At 39.2% G+C, this 20,035-nt stretch overlaps 1 protein-coding gene across 6 annotated transcripts in view; it reads right to left on the bottom strand.

Moving 5' to 3' along the window:
- RASA2 (RAS p21 protein activator 2) overlaps positions 1-20,035 on the bottom strand; it is a 54,735-nt gene that overhangs the window by 17,930 nt on the left and 16,770 nt on the right. For all 6 annotated transcript variants that reach the window (XM_048505084.1, XM_048505086.1, XM_048505085.1 and 3 more), the window contains 12 exons: positions 16,415-16,498; positions 15,308-15,380; positions 12,548-12,624; positions 10,913-11,011; positions 9,819-9,975; positions 8,109-8,257; positions 7,414-7,528; positions 4,915-4,989; positions 4,268-4,391; positions 3,159-3,265; positions 1,215-1,301; positions 1,053-1,130 (listed from right to left, as the gene is read on the bottom strand). In XM_048505084.1, coding sequence (XP_048361041.1) covers positions 1,053-1,130; positions 1,215-1,301; positions 3,159-3,265; positions 4,268-4,391; positions 4,915-4,989; positions 7,414-7,528; positions 8,109-8,257; positions 9,819-9,975; positions 10,913-11,011; positions 12,548-12,624; positions 15,308-15,380; positions 16,415-16,498 — 1,225 coding nt within the window. The remainder of the gene's footprint in view (positions 1-1,052; positions 1,131-1,214; positions 1,302-3,158; positions 3,266-4,267; positions 4,392-4,914; positions 4,990-7,413; positions 7,529-8,108; positions 8,258-9,818; positions 9,976-10,912; positions 11,012-12,547; positions 12,625-15,307; positions 15,381-16,414; positions 16,499-20,035) is intronic.

Raw genomic sequence — 20,035 nt, 5'->3', positions numbered from 1 at the left:
CATCTTGAGGGAGCAAGGGGGATCTTGGTTTTATCTACTGGCTACAAATTGTAGGGTAAAAAGTGGCAGTAGTTGTCAGAGGTGCTTATCAACCCTTGGCTGGATAGAAAAGATCTTTCCTTTGCGATGTATGCCCAAATAACATCTAGATTAGATTACTACAATGCTATCTATGTATGGCTGACCTTGAAGACTGTCTAGAAACTGAAGTTGGTAAGAATGTTGTGGTCAGAGTGTTGAGCGGAGTGATTCTGAAGGACCATATCACTCCAGTGTTGTACTCTCTACACTGGCTTCCAATCTGCTTCTGGATTCAATTCAAGGTGCTAGCATTGACCTTTCAAGACCTATATGGCCTGGGATCAACATACTTTAAAGACCACCTTCTCCCGTATAAACCTCTTTATTCACTCTGGTCATCTTCAGAGGCCCTGCTTCGATTGTCACACCATCTAAAGCTAGATGTGTTGCCATCTGAGAAGGGTCTTTCTTGGTTATGGCACCAAAAACTTTGGAACTCCCTCCCCAGAGGGCAGGATTTGTCTTTCTTCCTTTATCGGTCTTTCCACCAGCAAGGTAAGAATTTTTTGTTTCATTTGGCACACCTCCAGGAATAGTTACTGACCCTCTTCCCAAGTTCTGGGGTCTGTTTTTATTTATATTTTCACTGACTTATTTTATAATTTTAAATGTTTTTAACTGTTTGCGTATTTTAATGATTTTATGTTTGCCACCTTGGTGGCCTAATCAGGTGGAAAGATGGCATAAAACATTTTAAATAAATAGAAATGTTTTAACTGTTGACATGTGTCTTGAGCCACATCAAAAGTTGGGATATAAACACTTTAATAATTAAATGTAATAAACAGTAGAAAGAATCTTAGACCTAATTCCACCCAGTCATTAAACCTGTTGGATGACGTTTGAGCTACTCATTCTTTGCCTAGCCTACTTCACAGCTGTTATGAGAGTCAAGTAGGATAATTTTTATGCACTGCTCTGAGTTCCTCGGACAAAGTGTGGCATAAATAAAATTATACATTAAAAATTACCTTTTTGACAGCTTCAGTATATTTCTCTTCCTGAAACATTCTGAAAAATTCACACATAAATGTTTCCTTGAAGCTTGACTGAAGAGAAAAGATATATATCCGTAAGTCTGAGCAGTACAACATCAGAAGCAAGAAAAAGAAAAGGAATAATTATGTACTTACTAGCTTGCTTTTGGACAAACTTCCCCAGCTTCCCAGTGTTTGGATGGCTTTTGATATGAGGGTTAATGTTCTAGATGTTTGTGCATCCTAGAAGCAACATTAAGGAAAGCGGTAAATGAAATGGATAGTTTACATTAGATAGCAAAGTTTAGCTATACTGAAGAATGTGGCCAGCAAATATCCTTTAACTGACTTCATACTGTTACAATGAAAGTCGTATCTGCCAAGCACACAGCCTGTCTGTATAGGGCAATAGGATACGTATGGGGCTCTCACATAAGCTTCATCAAGATGAAGATAGCCATCGTTACAGACTGCATCCAAATTTGCCTCAAAAGTATAAAATATAATGCAAGACAACTTCATACATTTATGTTTACTCCCCTCTCTACAAAAATAATTAAACTAACTGCACATAACAAATAATTAAAAAAAAACAGCTTAGTCTTATATGTGATCAACACAGAATCAATAAGTGCTGGTTTAATGGCATCCAGAGCTAGTATTCTATGTTTTTAGGATTGTATGTTTTAAGGGGGCTTTTAACCCCGTTATGTAAGATGCCCTGGGACTCTGGTATAAGGTGGGGTATAAATGGAATAAATAAATAAATAGCATCAGTAATTTAAAAGTTGAATGTGTAATTGAGGTTCTCATACTTTAATGTAACATTTAAAAAGCACATCAGATTTTTTTACACTTCATATACAATTCAAGTATTAATTCTAGAACATACTATATTTTTATCAACATGCCACTAAGAATTTATATCATATCAATGAAATGAATTTTAAATATAGAACCTAATGTAGCCAATTGATACTTCACGCTTAATATTACTGTCTCTTTACTAAGGTAATTACCCCAAACTAATTAGCTAACCAGAGACATACCATTGCCATCCTTATATACCAAGTGCCTTGCTAACAAAGGATAGAAACCTAAGCAGAGGCATGAGGGCCAAGAGTGAGCAGAGACAGTGTTGCGGATAGGTGAAAATGAGTCAGTAGAAACAGGCATACGTGTGCGGAGCTGAGATCATTGAAAGTACACTGCTCCAAGATCCTGGAGCTACACACTAAACAAAGGAGCAATTGGCACTATTCAATGTCATTTTAACTTAAGGGTAAAATCATTGCTATAGTGAGAACATCACAGTTTTGCCAAATGCAATAACTTGGGCCCCAAAACTTATAAATTGTGCTATGAAACATTCTTTATAGCTGTGCTGCATGAACTGCGCTGACCCCAAAGAAATGCACACTAATAATTCAACAACTATCACCCTGCCCACACCTCCCCAAAAGGATTTGGGAACATTCTCTCTTTGGGGATTATTAGTGCAGCTTCTTGCCCTGGTCTTGAACATTTTTACAACGCATTTACATTGGACTATAGAATTCAACTTTGGTGAAAACAGTCCATAACAGGAAAAGAATATGAGAATGATCCTGAAAGGCTACTTCATGTATTATGCTTTAAAGACCAGCGTGCAGGAAGAAATGTAACATGTAGACTGTCACAACTTAAATTTTCTACAAAGCCCTTAGCAAGGCTATTAGACAAATCAGTTGTCAAAAATAAAAGCCACAAAACTTTTTATACCTTCCTTCAGCATAAGCTCAGCTTTCCCCTTTAAGATTTGCTGTCAATAATCTTTTAAAATCAGTGGGAAATGCTCACAAATCATGTGTTAAATGATCAGTGTCATCTATCAACTTAATATTTTCAGCAACACAAGTTGCCCATCTAGTGGCAAGAATTTTCACACATGAATATGACAGTACAGTGTTGACAGAGACAGTTATCCGGGGTTAACTTAGAAAATTTTGGCAGACTGCAAGCTATTTGTCTTTTCTCTTCATCTTACAATGCTAAATTAACTTCCATGTAAATCTTCCTAAACTACCTATGAAGTTTCAACAGAATATCATCAAAACTTACTGGATGGTGAGGTCGTAAATGGAAAGTATGAGGCGATACTACAGCTACAGCAAAGAAACGAAGAAACACAAAGCTGCTCACTGCAGAATACTGTACATGAGGGTCATCTGCAGAGAAAAACCATGAAATGTAAAATGTTCTACAACTTAGTATGAAATGAAGACAGTGAAAGCCGTAGCAGAATATTGGACTGGATCCAAAGCTTGTTTTCCACTGGTGGAATGGCATTCCACTGAGGTGTATGGGATTTTTTGCCAGTTCTCACTTGCAGTCCTTATGATGCCCAGAATTGTTCCGGGGGATTTCCCTGACTCTTGAGGAGCAGCATTCTGGAGGGCGTTGTGGGTTGTAGCCAGAAGGAAGAAGCAGGAAAACTGTGTTCTACAAGCAGAACCCAATTTGTGATATAGTTTGGATCCAACTCAATGTCAATAGCAAGAATTAGCAAGTAGCATGAGATGACAATATGATTATGATGGAAGATGTCTGCCATATTTTATGTGCCATGTGTCAGCCATTATTTTTCAAGAAATAGATTGTTCTAATGGCTTTCAAATCAGAGTTATTTGTTTTCATCTATAAAGAGTTGTTTGGTGATTAAATACAGTATATGCAGAAGCAATGCTTTATTTTTCCATAGACAAAACTTCTTGCTACTCACAGCTGCAAGTCATAAATGTTAATAAATCAACAGTTAATTAGCAGCAGTTCAAAATATTACTCACTACAACATCTTATAGCACCATTTATTTTTCTGTAGACCATTTCTTGCCCATCTTTCTTTTTGAGTCTGCCCTTTTGCATATTGGTGCTTTGATTCAGTAAGGATGCAGCTTCTACTATATCCAAGATAAAACACACATGTGGTTTGGGTATAATTTAAGGAAGGCTAGCAATGTTTACTATGCATATTAAAAACCTATTCAGAAGAGCTGCAGAATACAAGCTAACTTTTCTGCCATTTCCAGACTCAATACAATGGTAACATTTCCATGGACTTCAAGAGACTTTACTAAGGTCTTATTAATTCATTTATAATATATACTTTAGATTTGTAGGCTGCCCTCCCCCGACATTATATCAGTTCTAAACAAAAAATGCATACTTACTGGGGAATCTCTCAGCAGCCAGACTTCTCAGAGTACAGAATACATCACACATCAATGTAGGGCAACTTATACTTGACTCCACAATTGTACCAAATACTTTGTCAACATAGGTCCGTAAATTTTCCTGCAAGAACATTTCAGAAAGTCATGTCCACAGAAATTCTATGAGTTTGAAACGAATATTTTATTGTTGATCCTTGCATATTAAATAGGCATTCAACAAAACGAGATGAAGACTATTTGCCAATGTTTTCCACTTACACTGCAGTCATGGTGAATTAACTTGTCAGGGAAGACCATTTACATCAGTGAGAGATACTACATATACGTTGAGTACAATGTGATCATAATTTCTCTCTGTTCAGTCACTAGTATCCCTGTTTCATCAAAGAAGAACTGAGACTGAGTAGTACTTGCTGCTGGGATTTGATCCTAAATTTATAAAGTATATTTGCCATTCCACACTAGTTCTATTATTAATGTAGAGCTCTGCATAATGATATTAAAACATAACTTATAGGTAGAGAGAAAGCAATGCAGCAAGGTGGGGTAATCTTGTTTGTTAGCAACAGCAAACATCATCTCCTAGAAAGCCTATTTAAGTTATTGATACCAGCTTCTAAGTATAAACTGAAAAAATTAGTTACTTTGTGAATTTCAGCAGTATCAGCTTCTTTCAGTTTCAGGGGATCAATTTCACAAGGCTTAGGATTCTCACATATCTGAAACAAAAATATAGTTTTGATAGTTTCATCAGCAGAATTATCCAACTCACATCTCTTAGTGGGGTGGGGGTGGGGAAACAATCCCTTCCCACCCAATGACAACTGTGCCAAGACCTTTTGGTGAGGAAGGTTACAGGTATTTCCCCCATTACAATACAAGCTTCTAGCATTCAAGATGACATCTCAGTGTTGAATAGATTGACTCAAAGTTCCTGTGAAATGTAATATTTAGATTTATACATACTAGCTGTATGTTCCCAACTTATGACTATGGAGAGGCATAAGGTCAGGAGATAATGCTATCCTATGTACATGAAGTGTGGATGCATCCATGGGCAGTGAAGATTAGACATTTCAGAACACCACGGTAAGTCCTCTTAAGCCATCAATGGTCTTCATCATGCATAAACAGCACACCTGTTGTTAAAAAACACTCTCCATGCCAAGTGTTCCAACCAACTTTGTAATTGAACAGTTATGTTGAAAACCAGTATTACTACATTTTCTTGGGTACTGCCAAGGAAATTTTTCATGAACTGCACAGTAATCCCCTTTACTGATATCAGCAACCCCACATTTTCCATTTTATGATAATCACACACTTCCTCCAATATATGAAAGCAGTCTTAAGACCCAGAAATGCACAGCTCTTATCACCACCTGAGCAACAAGAAATAACCTTGTACCAAATAACTGGGCCATGCAACTGAAAGTACAGTGCTGCTGTTGAGAACTCGTCCCTGCGGGGATAGGGAGGGATATAAATTTGAAACAAACGAACAAATAAATAAATCCCTTCAAACTGATTTTGCTAGTAAGGAGAACAGACAGTGCAGAGACAGGAGAAAAATATGCTGTCAACAGAAGCTGTAAGAGTACACACGAAGGAGAAAGCAGTTGTACTTGAAGAAGATTCCATACTCATGAACATCAGGATACTAAAGGTAAAGGTAGTCCCCAGTGTGAGCACCGGGTTGTTACTGATCCATGGAATGACATCATATAACAGCATTTACTAGGCGGACTACATTTACGTGGTGATTTGTCATTGACTTCCCCAGTTATCTACACTTTGCCCCCAACAACCTGGGTACTCATTTTACCACCTTCAGAAGGCTGGGTCAACCTTGAGTCGGCTACCTGAAACTGTCTTATGTAAGGATTAAGGTCATGAGTAGAAATTTAACTGCAGTACTGTAGTTTACCATTCTACACTATGGGGTCCTATTAGGACACTATATAGGTTTCAGAGGCGTTCCTCCCATTGGGCAAAGTGGGCAGTTGCCCTGGGCGCAGCCCTGTGGGGGGTGCAGGTTTGTTTGTGGGATTTTTTGTATTTTCAGTGTTTTCCCATTTTTGGCCTGCAGAGGGCGCAGCTTTTGGGCTAGCAGAACCCAAATTTCAGGGATGTTTTGGGAGACTCTCCTGATGATATGACCTGGGTTTGGGGAGGTTTGGTTCAGGGGGTCCAAAGTTATGGACTCAATTATGGACATTGTTTCCAATGGGAGCTAAAAGGCTACACCTTTGAGGGTCCATGACTTTGGACCCCCTGAACCAAACTTCATCAAACCTGGGTGGTATCATTAGGGGAGTCTCCTAAAGATACCCTGAAAGTTTGGTGCTGCTAGCTTAACAATTGCACCTCTGACAGCAGGCACTTCCCAAATTTCCCCAGATTTTCCTTTTAAATCCCCACGCCTTTGACATGGATTTAAAGGGAGAATCTGAGGTCCCCAGTTTAAACATTGCAAGTGATGCTGTTTCAGGGTGGGGGAGAATCAACCCCAAAATAGCATCACTTCCAATGTTGTTTAAACTGGGAACCATAGATTCTCCCTTCAAGGTAGATTTAAAATGAGAATCTGGGCTCCCTAGTTTAAACACCATTGAAAATGATGCTGTTTGGCGGTGGATTCCAGCATCACTTGTTTAAACTAGGGAGCCCAGATTCTCCTTTGAAACATTGAAAGTGATGCTGTTTCCCCCAATTGGGGGTACTGGATGCAACACCATAAAATGTTTTCAAAAAATTATTTCTGCTGTGTGGCATGGCTTATTGCTGTGCTCAGATTTGTGAGTTGGGGCATGTTCTATAATGTGATGGTGACTTTGAAACAACCTGGTGTAAAAAATCATTGCTTGGTCACAGTGGGGGAGGGTGGCTGCCCATGGGGGGTGCCAAACTCCAGTTTGTCTAGATACGCCACTGGGCGTAGCTACAAGGGGGGGGGGGGTGCGCATTGCATTGGGCACGCGCCTAGGGGGGCACCAAACTCAGGTTTTTCCCAGGGCTCCAGTTTGCCTAGTTACGCCACTGATAGGTTTAATAGGCAGACTGGAAAAACAATATATATACACTTGAGATTTGTCCAGCACACCCCATAAAACACCAAGCATTACAATTATAATATTCCATACCTCATCTAGAATGGGTTTTAAGGTAACCTTCAGGTAGTGCTTTCCCACTATTTTCATCATCTCATCTAGGCATCTAGTAACTAAGGAATTTCCTCTGAAGATTGTATTTGCTTCTCTGTAATACAAATTGAGGAAGAGCCCAGGACAGAAGTCTTAAAATCATAAACATTTCTGTTGAGAAATTTCTACAAAAGTTTATACAGTATTAGAAAGGTTTTTAAAAAATTAATGCTTAATATTGCAAAGCTATATTCAGACAGTGTCAAGTGATCACCTAGATATCTAGCTTCAAGTTATCCCTATGTTGAGCTATATTAAAAAGCTGTACTGTACAACATATCTGTGTACTGTGTAATCAACAATAGGAAAAGTAGATCTATTAACTATTAAAGCAAGCCTTTAAAAACAATTCTTACAATAACTCCCATTTTCTTGAGCTGTGAATCAGATTTTTTTAAAAAAAACATGATTTTCTTTAGATATAGATAAATATTAAAATAAAGTGAAGATGACGAATAATGCTGGATCAAGGAAAATTACTTAAGAGTTATGCGGAAAATAAACACACTTTTAAATCTACTGCCAAAGATTTACAATCCTTGTTGGCAAAATTTTATAGAAAAGGACTGTATGACAAGTTTCTTGCAGATCTGAAAACACTGCAAATAAATAATGAGAAGAAATCAAACACTTACTGGGTATCCTTCAGTTCTAATTCTGCCACTGCAGTGATAAACTGTACTAGTTTATGATGATGAAGCAACAATCGTACAAGAGGTATAATGGTATCATATTTATCCCGACATACTTCAGCCAAAATGTAAGCCGTAGAAGCAGATACCGGCTACAAAAAATAGACAAGAATGACAAATATCTGCCATGTCGATTCGAGAACCGTAATATGAAGTAAGAATTTAAATCAATTTCAAAATACAGAAATTCAGTTTTGTAAGTTGGCACTGAAGTTACTTTTATTGAACATTTCTGAAATTGAATCTAGGATGTTTGCCATTGATTAGCAACTACTCATTAGCAACTACCTCAGAATAGGAAATCTGGCTTACCCTTCTGTTCAACTGAAAGGAGAGCTAGTAGAACATTTCTGTTCTCTCTACAGAAGAAGAGACAGCAAACTCATCCAATCCACAGAAAACCCTCCATGTTTTACAAAAGGAGGTTTTACAAAAGCCCCTCTGTCAGTAAGGAGAAGGGCTTTGGCCAATAGGAGAAGATAGAGCAGCGGTGGCAAACCTATGGCACAGGTGCTAGAGTTCATCATGTCGGGGGGGGGGGGGCGGAATATCACCCCCCACACACTCATCTAGGCTAGCCTGGGCATGATCCTTTACCTGGGAGTAAGCTTGGTTGCTGGCAATGGGGCTTGCTTCTGAGTAAACCCTCCTAGGGTCGTGATTCACCCATTCGAAGCGTTGTACAGTTGCTTCACCAAGCTTACTCCCAAGTAACGTGCGCCTCAGAGCCAACCGTTTTTTCTAAACAAAAACCTCAGTATTCAGGTTAAATTGCTGTGTTGGCACTTTGCGATAAATAAGTGTGTTTTGGGTTGCAATTTGGGTACTCGGCCTCAAAAGGGTTCGCCATCACTGAGATAGGGCTTCCTTGGCTACAACTTGCCAATTCTTTTCATGGATTTGATAGATAATTAAGGCAGCAGGCCTAGTTTTTGAAATAAACAGCTTGAAGGGACAGTCCTTCAGAAGTATCTCCAGAAGCAGGAATGGCGGCAAGCCACCTAAGCTCAAGTTCAGGAACTGCAAAGACATCTTGCTTTCCAATATAAGAAAGAATAAGAAACTGGGAAGGTCATCTTTAATAACTGTGTTGTCAGATTTGCCAAACACGTTTTTTGACAGAGGAGTTTATTGTTTGCTGTCTTTACTGTCTTTTTGGTTGAGTGAGAAAACATAATAGCTATTGAATTGACTATGGGCAGGAAAAAGTTTTGAAGTTACTATACATTTCTCACAGAGTAGAAAAGAAAGCAGTTCTGTGACAAGTAACATCCAGAACTGCTTTTAGATGCACAAGTGTTGATGAGGGCCTATAATACATTGCCTTGGAAAATATATTTGGAAAGAAGGACTATAAACATATATTAAACAATGTATTTTGTGAAGCACCTTCCGTGTCTCAGCCACATCACAAATTAATTTTAAATCACCTTTTGAAACACCTAATTGTCAGCTTTTCAAAATAGTTAACCTCCCCCATAAGTGTGTACTGTTTTCTAGACTCAGTCGCTGATCTGGGTAACCTTTTGAACAACTTAAAAGCAATGAGTGCAAAGACGACTTGGGATACTGCTAAATGGTAAATATGGTATGGGAATTGATAGCTTTGCATGCACTTCCTCAAGCACCAAGCAAAGAGCACCAATAAACTACCTCAACTTCTGTTGACTTTAGCAGCAAGTTCCTGAGGGGGGCATAATACTCAGATGGAAGCACCCAGTCTTCACTGTAACATATATTCAGTCTAAGTGATCCCAGATCTTCACTCTTGGAGGACTTATTTCCATTATCTCTTGGTTGTAGAAGGTACCTTAAATTACAAAGTAAAATGTAAGGCTGAAGTCCCATTCACTTACAACTGGTTACATTTTTATTCCATCCTATGTCCTAGCAGCATACATGTGCACTCCCCAACATTTTTCCATTCCAAAAATCCTGCAGAATACATTAGACAAGATATTATGACTGGTCCTAGGATGCCTAGCAAATTTAAAGGGACAATGGGCACCCTAATTTTACCAGTCCAACACCCATCTGTCCCTTTTAGGGGAGCAGCAGTGGCAGAGTGGCTAAGAGCAGTGGCAAAGAGCAAGTGCACTCTGATCTGGAGGAACCGGGTTTGATTCCCAGCTCTGCCGCTTGAGTTGTGGAGGCTTATCTGAGGAATTCAGATTAGCCTGTACACTCCCACACATGCCAGCTGGGTGACCTTGGGCTAGTCACAGCTTCTTGGAGCTCTCTCAGCCCCACCCACCTCACAGGGTGTTTGTTGTGAGGGGGGAAGGGCAAGGAGATTGTAAGCCCCTTTGAGTCTCCTGCAGGAGAGAAAGGGGGGATATAAATCCAAACTCTTCTTCTTCTTCTTTAGGCCAGTTGAGAATAAAGTTAAGTTTAGGTCTAGAATGAAATACACACATGCTATTTTTATAATTTCCGTAATTGTGCTTTTAAATTTAAGCACATAGTGAAACACCAATATTCCGACCAACTTGTTTGGTACTGGCTGCTGCCCTTCCAATCAATCAATCAATCAATCAATCAATCAATCAATCAATCAATCAATCAATCAATCAATCAATCAATCAATCAATCAATCAATCAATCAATCAATCAATCAGATAGATCTCCCATCCCCGAAGGGCTCTTATTTTAAACTAGACAAGATAAAGCCGATTATAATAACATAGAACCATAAAAACAAATTAATATTCTTGTGATTTGCCAATGTACACTGAGTAATTGCTTACCAAGCTTGGAAGGAATCACTTCCCAATGTCTTGACAGGAATTTTAACTTCTCCCAGGAAAAGGTCTTGCACCAAGTTCCCATTATTCCATAAATCAACCCTGGAAGTTAAATCATAGTTAATAACTGATTTTGTAATGTTATGACTTTTAGATAATTTTAATCACAGGTTATATTTAATGAAATCATGTACAACACCACAACAACTCAGCATGCACACAAGGTTAGACACACACCCAATATCTGTTTTACCCCAGGAGAAAGAAACTGTCTGATTAATTTCTTAACAGGCAATCGATGCAATATGTCAGTGTACTGGCTAAAATGTGACGCTGTGTCAGTAAAAGAAAATCAATAATTGATGGTATTTATGCATTCAAATAAAAACAGTGACACAACCATATTCTTCTCAGGCACCTGTAATTCATTTTTACTCTGACATTTCCTATTCATTAATCACTCTGTCTTATTTGTAGCACTTAATTGACACATGCTTTTTAAAAAATATAAAACATCTCAAGTTCTCACAGCCTAAGAAGCTACTGCAGACTTTCAGAGGCATGCACTCTGAGTTCATGAATCTTACCTCACCAACATTTCTGCTAAGACGGCACATATATTAAGAAGAAGAAAATAAAATCCAGATGTGTTGTAGTATGACTGCTTACCTCACAAGAGAAATACCTATTGTGATACATTATTAATTGGAATGTCCCAAAGTCTATGACAGTCAGTTGAAGACAAATTAACAAATAAACTATTTCTTACATTCAGACGATTTTTGAAATCATAGTTATGCTACCACACAAGAAACAAATACAAGCTAGGTTGGTTCAGGCATAACACAAAACAGTGATTTTAACTGTAACATGCTTAATCCAGTCAAGCTAAATATGATTAGCTTAATTAAACTTTTCATGGAGCAAGAAGGTACGTTTCTAAAAACAGGAGGCTCCTCCTTGTGGAGGAGCCTCCGCGGGCTGTGGCAGCTCCAGGACCGCCTGCACACAAGTGTATGAACGGCCCCGGGGCTCCACCGGTATCATGCATACCGGTGTGCAGCCGCTTCATTGGCATGTGCCTTTGACAGACATCTTGGAGGGAACTGCTTGAAACTGCCAAGATAGTTAATACAGTGCTTAACAGGATGAGCCTCTGATGTCTTAATGAGGATGCGTTTGCTTTGATTACTTCTTAAATGTTCTGTTAGCCTTCTCAGGCCTGAGTGGAAAAGGTGATTTTAATATAGCAAAGCATGTACGAGACTGGGAGTGAAACTTCAGTTTGCACACTGTTTCCGTCCCACCTCATGAAAAAGCTGAGAAGTAGATCAGTATCTTGGACTCACAACAAAGAGATTGGTCAAAAAAAGGACTCACATCTTAGGCTGATCCATAAGTAACTATGCAAGGTAGTATATTCATTTTGTCAAACATACTACACTTGCCATATCCCAATCCGTTAAGCTGACAAAACTTTTCAAAGTTCAAAACATTTTAATGAGTTCAAACAGTTCAAAAAAAATTAGACTGAGCATTTCTATCCCCCACATGGAGGACTGTCTTGCCATTTTCAAGCATTTGATAGCTTCTATTTTTGTTCTAAAACAGTCTCATACAATATACTAAAGAACGTACCTGACTTCCAGCTTCTCAATATCCTCTTCTTCCACCTGAAACTGTGACTTTTTGGTGTAACTACTGGACCTGGTTACCTGTAAGTAAAAAGTAATTTGTTTATCCTTTTGCAATACCCATTTAGAAATCTATACATTCCTAAACCTAGTTGTGTTCTAGAAAAGTTGATTTTCTTCTAATATTGCCTGAAATATAAGGAAGTGGCCAAGCTAATTTATACTTAATAGTAATGATCTGATCTATGATCTTGTTCTGGATTAGTAAGCCTTGTAGGATTTGCATGGGAAGCTAGAAGCCAGTGAAGAATAACAACTGGCATTTATCCCCCAAACTACATAAAAATTATATCTTCAGAGCCATCAGCAATGGTGTTTTGATGGCTGCCCTGTAGCCTTGATGTCTAAAGGACATATACCTTTTAAACTCAAAAGTAATTTCCATAACTCTTCCATGACATTCTAAGGGAAAACAACACACATTTCTGAAGCAACATGTCTATATGCAGATTTTCTATGTGGCTTAATTTGTAAGATGCATGAATAGGAGGAGGACAGTGGTCATGTGACTGTGACTGCAACACATACTAAATCAGATGTGGCATGTGGTCCATTCTTATTTTGTAAACGTTTAATTTGCTTCAGGGAAATATAACGAACAGAGTAATCCCAAAGAAGCTACATTATGCAAGGAAGAAAGAACTCTCATGCTTTAGTTATATTAAGAGCTGCATTTCAAGCCACAACAGAGAATTTCCATGAATTTCTAATTATCATTTGGACCCAAGAAATATGAAGCAAAAAACATGTTCAGTAATGGAAAACAAAGTAAAATGTATGACAAGCGTGGAGAAAAAGTCAACACACTGAGCCATAGTTAGTTCACTAAGGTAAAATTAAACCCCTTCCGTGAATTACATATAACTCAAACAGCCTCAGATTTAAATGAACTTTAAAATGTTCTTTATGTTACATTGTGCAACTGATTGGTCTGTGCACTTAATTCCCAATCATATTAGGAATTCACTTTTCCACTGTTCACTCTATTGGTTTTTCCCAACCCTTGATCACCTAAAATCTATTCTTGGTACTCTACTGGAACTGCTTTTATTAAAATCAGACAATTTTTGCTGACATATCAAAACCAAAACAAAATAACCCTATTCTTTCCATTTTTATTCTTCATGATCTCTCTGTTGCCTCTGATTCAACTGACAATCCAAGTCTCTTTAACGCCTTAAATTCTCATGACTGTTAACTAGTTCTCTTGCCTACTGCTGCATTTTTTGTCAACAATACTTCTTGGGAAGGGCCTCCTCAGGTTTTTTTCTGACCTGGTTTCTTGCTATTTTTATTACTGTAAAATTACTATACATCATCTGTAAACTCATTGAAATTCATGAAATATGCCACTACCCTGCTGAAGACAATGACTTACACCTCACTATCTGAGATCACTCCCTTCCATACAGCTTAGCCTCACTGCCTCCATGGTAGATCTGTTTGGATGCTGTATTACTATCTCAAACTCAACTGGTCCAAATCTTCCCAATCCTCCCTGCTTTTTAGTTGCACCTACCAACGTTATTGTTTACTTTGTTGACCCCAAATCTTATTCCTCATGTTTAGACATTTGCAACCTATACATCAGTAGAAAAACCAATTTCTACCTCTACCTTGCAACTTTTTAGTTCATGCTCTGTTTTTCTGACTACTGTAACCTTTGGTGTTTCCTTCTTTCACTATCCGTCTTTTCACTTCTACCCAGAGAACAGTCAAAAATAATTACACTATCCTATGGCTCAAACCATGTGATGCTAATCTTCTTTTGCATCCACAAAGACACCTTGTCTTCACCTTTGAGATATCCATGACCTTTTTGGACACTGTTCCTCTTTATACCCTCCCCACCAGTGGCATTCACTCATCCATCAGTATTACGCTCAGCTATCTTAAGGTATCCTATAGTGCAATTCTAAGTAGAGTTGGAATCAATGGAATCAATAGACTGGTGTTACTCTGCACATACAGTAATGTTAGCTTTCATATCTTTTTCAACATAAAAATGACAGAAGATCTGAGAATTCATCCACCATTTCCTGGACCATCTTTGTTCTAGAATAAAGGTCTGCAAACTTGGCTCTCCAAATGTTCAGGGATTACAATTCCCATTAACCCCTGCCAATATGTCCAATGCGCAGCGCTGATGGGAATGGTAGTCCACGAACATCTGGAGAGCCAAGTTTGCAGAGCCCCATTCTAGAATGCTGTGTTTGAGTCCCAGTACCTTGGGGTCAGAGCTAGGTAGGAACCAGGACCCAAATGGAGAATTCTAGAACAAAGACTGTGCAGGAAATGGCAGATTAATTCTCAAATCTCTTACAATCTTAATGTTGAAAAAGATATTATCTCTACTCATTTGCCCCTGCTGCCACTTTTGTATGGAATTCCTTCCCTCAATATGTATTAAGCACCCCTTCAATTTCATGGGGCCTTTGACTAAACATCTTAACTTTGTTTCCAACTATAATTAAGTTCACTACATGTAAATGATTCTGCTGACACTCATCACATCCCACCCTTTTCCTTCCAACCCCTCTTTGTTGCTTTCCTCAGTTTGGATTAGGTCCTATTTTTTGCCTAAAAAAACTCTTTCCACAATCAAGATGTTTTTTGCTTCATAGTCAGCATTTCAGCAGCTTGGGAGAAGCTTAAAAGAGCATAAATATGCAACACACCGACAGGTTGATAGGAAATCAGTTACCTCAAAATAAAACGTTTCATTAAATTGTGGGTTGCTTGTTTTCTTCTTTACTTTTGTCTTCTTTTGGTCATTCCTGTTCCAATATGGTACAGTTTTACCATACAGAACTTAAACATACAGTTATAAAATACTTTATTTACATGAAGGAACTATGCAGTTTCACAAAATTTTGAAGACTAGTATTTCATAAAAGAGGAATGCATTCTTGGTAAACTGACGAGTGCTTTACTGACTACTTGAAATTCTGTAGCCCCTGTGAAGTTAGTGCAGATCTCAAACATTAAAACCAGATAGATAACCACATTACTGCAATTTTATATATAGATGTTAGTCACAAACAACTGTATGCATTGGGGCTTTGGAAATGCATTAGTTATTAGAATATGGTACAGTAGCCAAAACTGGCCTATTCCCTTCATCAGCTGGCATTTACCACACTCCTTTAATCAGATTTCATATGTTTTCAAAGGCAGCAGCAAATGACCTTTCCTAATCCAAACAGCCCAATATATTGTAAACATTCTAGTTTTATGTGAAAAATTATTCTGCAGTTACCTTAAATATCTGATAGAAGCAATATAATTGCATAAAAAAGGCATTATTTGTAAACATACAAATCTTCTCCTGATATGGTACATAACACCACATTTTCTTGTTCAATGAAGAGTTCTAAATCACCAACAATGATTTGCATTTTAGGAAATAACTAGCTAAGATCAGTGATCTGTAAATTAACACTTCAACGCTAAGCCTTTAAGTAGCAGGTGAGGAAGGAGGATAATTCAGATTTGGACTATGGTACTGGTAGATTTTTTAAAAACTCTTCTCCTCTGTGCACTTTTCTCATAACTACATCTAACCACTGGAAGAGGTATTTATTTGGTTTTCTCCCGAGTGGATCAAAAAGCACCAGCAAGAAAACAATTTAGATCAGACTGTTGCAGGGAGAGGTCAATAACCAGCAATCCCAATACAAATCCCTTCCTCCTCCCATGGGTATGTACCAGAGTTTAAAAATACAGGAAATCCAATTATGGACATGTAATCTCTCATGAACTTTGGCCCTTGGTTCAATATTTTAGACTTCAAAACATTTTAAAATATTACCTTGAAGGGCCCACAATAGACACTGTAGCGTAAGGATCACAATTTTGTCCATTGATAAGAGGTAGCCCATGACATTCCTTCAAGCTACAATGAAGAGAAAAAGATCAAAGTACAAATTAATCCAGTTGTTTAAAGTGTTTCAAGTCTGATGGACAAAGATACGTTGAGTTACTGAAAATGCTATATTTTAAACTTACTATACCGGCAAAACATTAAATAATCTTATAAGCACCACTGCTACAAAATAAAGCATACAAAATCAGGCACCTTTCATCTCTAGTTTTAATTGTATAGGCAATCTTAATGCCATAGGGCTGAAAATTCAGGCTTAGAGTGTATGGCATTAACAATGGTTATGGTTTTAAGGCGTAAGATCTAGCAACTCTATTGAAGCTAAGCAAGTAAAGATCTGGTTAGTATATGAATGGCACAATTCCTGAAAATACTGTGCACGTTGCCACAAATTCCATAGTGAATGAGGGACAGAATATAAAAGTAAAACACATAAAATCCACTGTGCAATTCAGAGCAACAAAGAAGTTGCTACATATGACCAGAGACATTGAGAGGAGAACTCACTATGCAGTGGCTCTAATTGACATAAATTTGATTAACCTTTACAATAGAGGGTTGAGAGAATCACAGAAAATTCATACCCTACTGAAATCTTATCTGGCACATGCCTGAGACCAGTGATGGCAAACCTATGACACACATGTCGAAGGTGATACGCCACAATGTTCTGGGTGACACACATGCATCCACCAGCACCCAACAACTACTATACTCCCTGTCTGTCATTTTTGTAAGTATTTCACCTTTCTTTATAAAATACATAGCACTACACATGATTGGACTGTATTTTTTTAAATGAATGAAAACATAAATATTTGTTTCTCCTTTGCTGGGAGGGTGATACACTAGCAGAGTAGAGATAGGCCTTTTCTGAATTTTTGAAACATCAAGCCCAAAAGATTTGCCATTACTGCCTTAGACTGAAGATTTGCATGAGCAATGATACCTCAATTGTCCTCAACCTTTGATGGGGTCTAGATGACCTTTACTGACTCAGTTAAGAGCAGGGGCGTAACAAGGAAAACTGGAGCCCTGGGCAAAACCTGAGTTTGATGCCCCCCCATGGGCAATGGAAGGAGGCGGAGCTCCCCCGTCCTCTCCCCTGGTGGCTTGTGGCTTCCCCCTTCTCTGCCGGCTGAACTTAGGCGCCCCCCTTACCAGCGAAAGGGCATGAGATGAGAGGTGCGGGGGGGCGATGGCGGGCAGCAGCGGCATCCAGGGGAGAGCGGCGCGGTTGGTGGGTTGGCCAGGTGTGCGTGCACCCCGACTGCTAGTCCTGCCACCCCACAAAGATCCATCCAAAAGGACACAGCAGAGGCTGGGACAAGAGGCCGAGGTACCCAGGCAGCAAGGCTCCGTGGCAGTTATTTCGGCTCGGCCGAGCTGAGAGCCATTGGTTTGGGAGGGTGCTTGGAGGGCCAACGGCCCAAGCCCGCCCCCTCCGAACTCTGCACGATCCGAACTTGCGGTAACATCCGAGAGTCTCGGATGCATTTTTATTTTTGGTGTTTTTCTGCATTTTACGGCCTCGCAGGGGGGGTGTATTTTTTTTAGAGATATTGGCACCCAAAATTTCCAGGGGGTAGCCCGTTAGCTCCAGCACATGAAGGCCTGCTGCTGGGTTCCACAAAACCAACATTTGTAAAGCTTAGTGACACCAAAATTTCCAGGGAGTATCTTCAGGAGACCATCACTGATGACATCCCCCAAGTTTGAGTGAAGTTTGGTTCGGAGGGGGCCAAAAGCTAATGCTGGACTCCTGCAAGTAAGGGGTGCCTCATCCCTCCACTGTGTGTGTTTCCATAGCTGAGAGCTAATAGAAGATAGGAGGCTGCCCTTTGAGGGGTCCCATAACTCTTAGCCCCCTGAACCAAACTTCACCAAACTTCTAGGTATCAGAGAACTCAGGACAGTCTCCTGAAGATACCCTGAAAGTTCTGACTGTGCCTTCAGAAATGTGCACCCCACAGACTACACCAGAAATTCCCCATTGACATCAATGGAAAAAAATCAATGCAGAAGTAAGATTCTTGGGCAAATTTCTGGGGGTCCTTGTCAGGGGTGCAATTGTTAAGCTAGTGACACCAAAATTTCAGGGCATCATCAGGAGACTGTCCTGATGACACCCCCCAAGTTTGGTGAAGCTTGGTTTAGGGGGGACAAAGTTATGGACCCTCAAAGGTGCAGCCCCCATCTCCTTAGCTCCCATTGGAAACAATGGGGGATAAAGGCAACCCGTTTGGGGGTCCATAACTTTGGACCCCCTGAACCAAACTGCACCAAACTTGGGAGGCATCATCAAGACAGTCTCCTTATGATACCCTGAAATTTTGGAACCGATATCTCTAAAAATGCGCCCCCCTGCAGGCCAAAATGTGAAAAAACACCAAAAATATTAAAACGCAGGAGCATGCCCTGTAAAATTCCTGAGCCCTGGGCAGCTGCCCACATTGCCCAATGGACATTACATCACTGGTTAAGAGGCTGTCTTATTGGATCCAACATTATTGCTAAGCGAGACAAGCTAATGCAGCTGCAAGAAATGTTTTCTTCCAACTCAGTTTAGCCCAAAAGTTGTTCTCTACCTTGACTTGGCTGATTTGGCCACCTGGATTCATGCTATGGTAACACTGAGACAAGACTACTGTAACACACTGTACACTGGTCTTCCCTGGAAGTCAGCCTGAAACTAGACAAAGCATATCTATTACTGTTATTCTATAGTCACTGCACTGGGTTCAAGGAACGTGCTGTCACATACAATACGATAATGACCTATGATCCTCACATCTGTAGGGACCATCTCTTCTCCTGTGTTCCAACATGACAGCTTTATTCATCTGAGTAGGGCAAATGAGAAGGATCAACAACTGGCCAGAAATACGCATTTTCTATTACAGCTCCCACCTTAGGGAACAGCCTGCATGAGATCAGGAAGGCTCCCATTCTTCTGGTATTCTGAAAACTATGGGAAACTGAATAATTCAGAAAGACATTCCTACACATGTAATAGGTTTTTATGCTAGAATGGAATGGTTTGGAAATATACAGAAATGGACTGTACTACTGTGTATAGTGCATGAAATGAAATGTACTATATACCACTGGGTATAGAACATATTATCTCACTAAGTAATTTCTGCATTGTTTAACAGGTTCGTGTTATTAATTAGGCTTTGTTTGGCTTTCTGCATTCTGAATCCTACTATATCCAAAGATTAGGATGAATTGGACAATATCATCAAAGCAATTTGCTCATTTAACATGTCTCCACATATTATAACACATATTTTAACGCCTGAAATAAATACTTCTGAAATTTCTTCAAACAATCATATTCCATTCATTGGAAAAGCATGTATAAATTTACAATTCCATATAATGCCATCATAGACAGCAGATGTGCTAAAACCCCAAGGGACAGGTCATAATATGCAAGTGGCAGAAGTTACAAAGTGCTAAACTGTATTTTCATGTGCATAAGTTCCCTAGTGCCAGATTCTGGTCACAATTCTTTAAGGTATCTGAGGATAGGTTATCTTGGGA

This window comes from Sphaerodactylus townsendi, linkage group LG08 (genome assembly GCF_021028975.2).
Source record: "Sphaerodactylus townsendi isolate TG3544 linkage group LG08, MPM_Stown_v2.3, whole genome shotgun sequence".
In the NCBI taxonomy this organism is placed as follows: domain Eukaryota; kingdom Metazoa; phylum Chordata; class Lepidosauria; order Squamata; family Sphaerodactylidae; genus Sphaerodactylus; species Sphaerodactylus townsendi.
The sequence above is the reverse complement of the archived record's forward strand: the minus strand, read 5'-3'. Positions and strand labels throughout refer to the sequence as shown.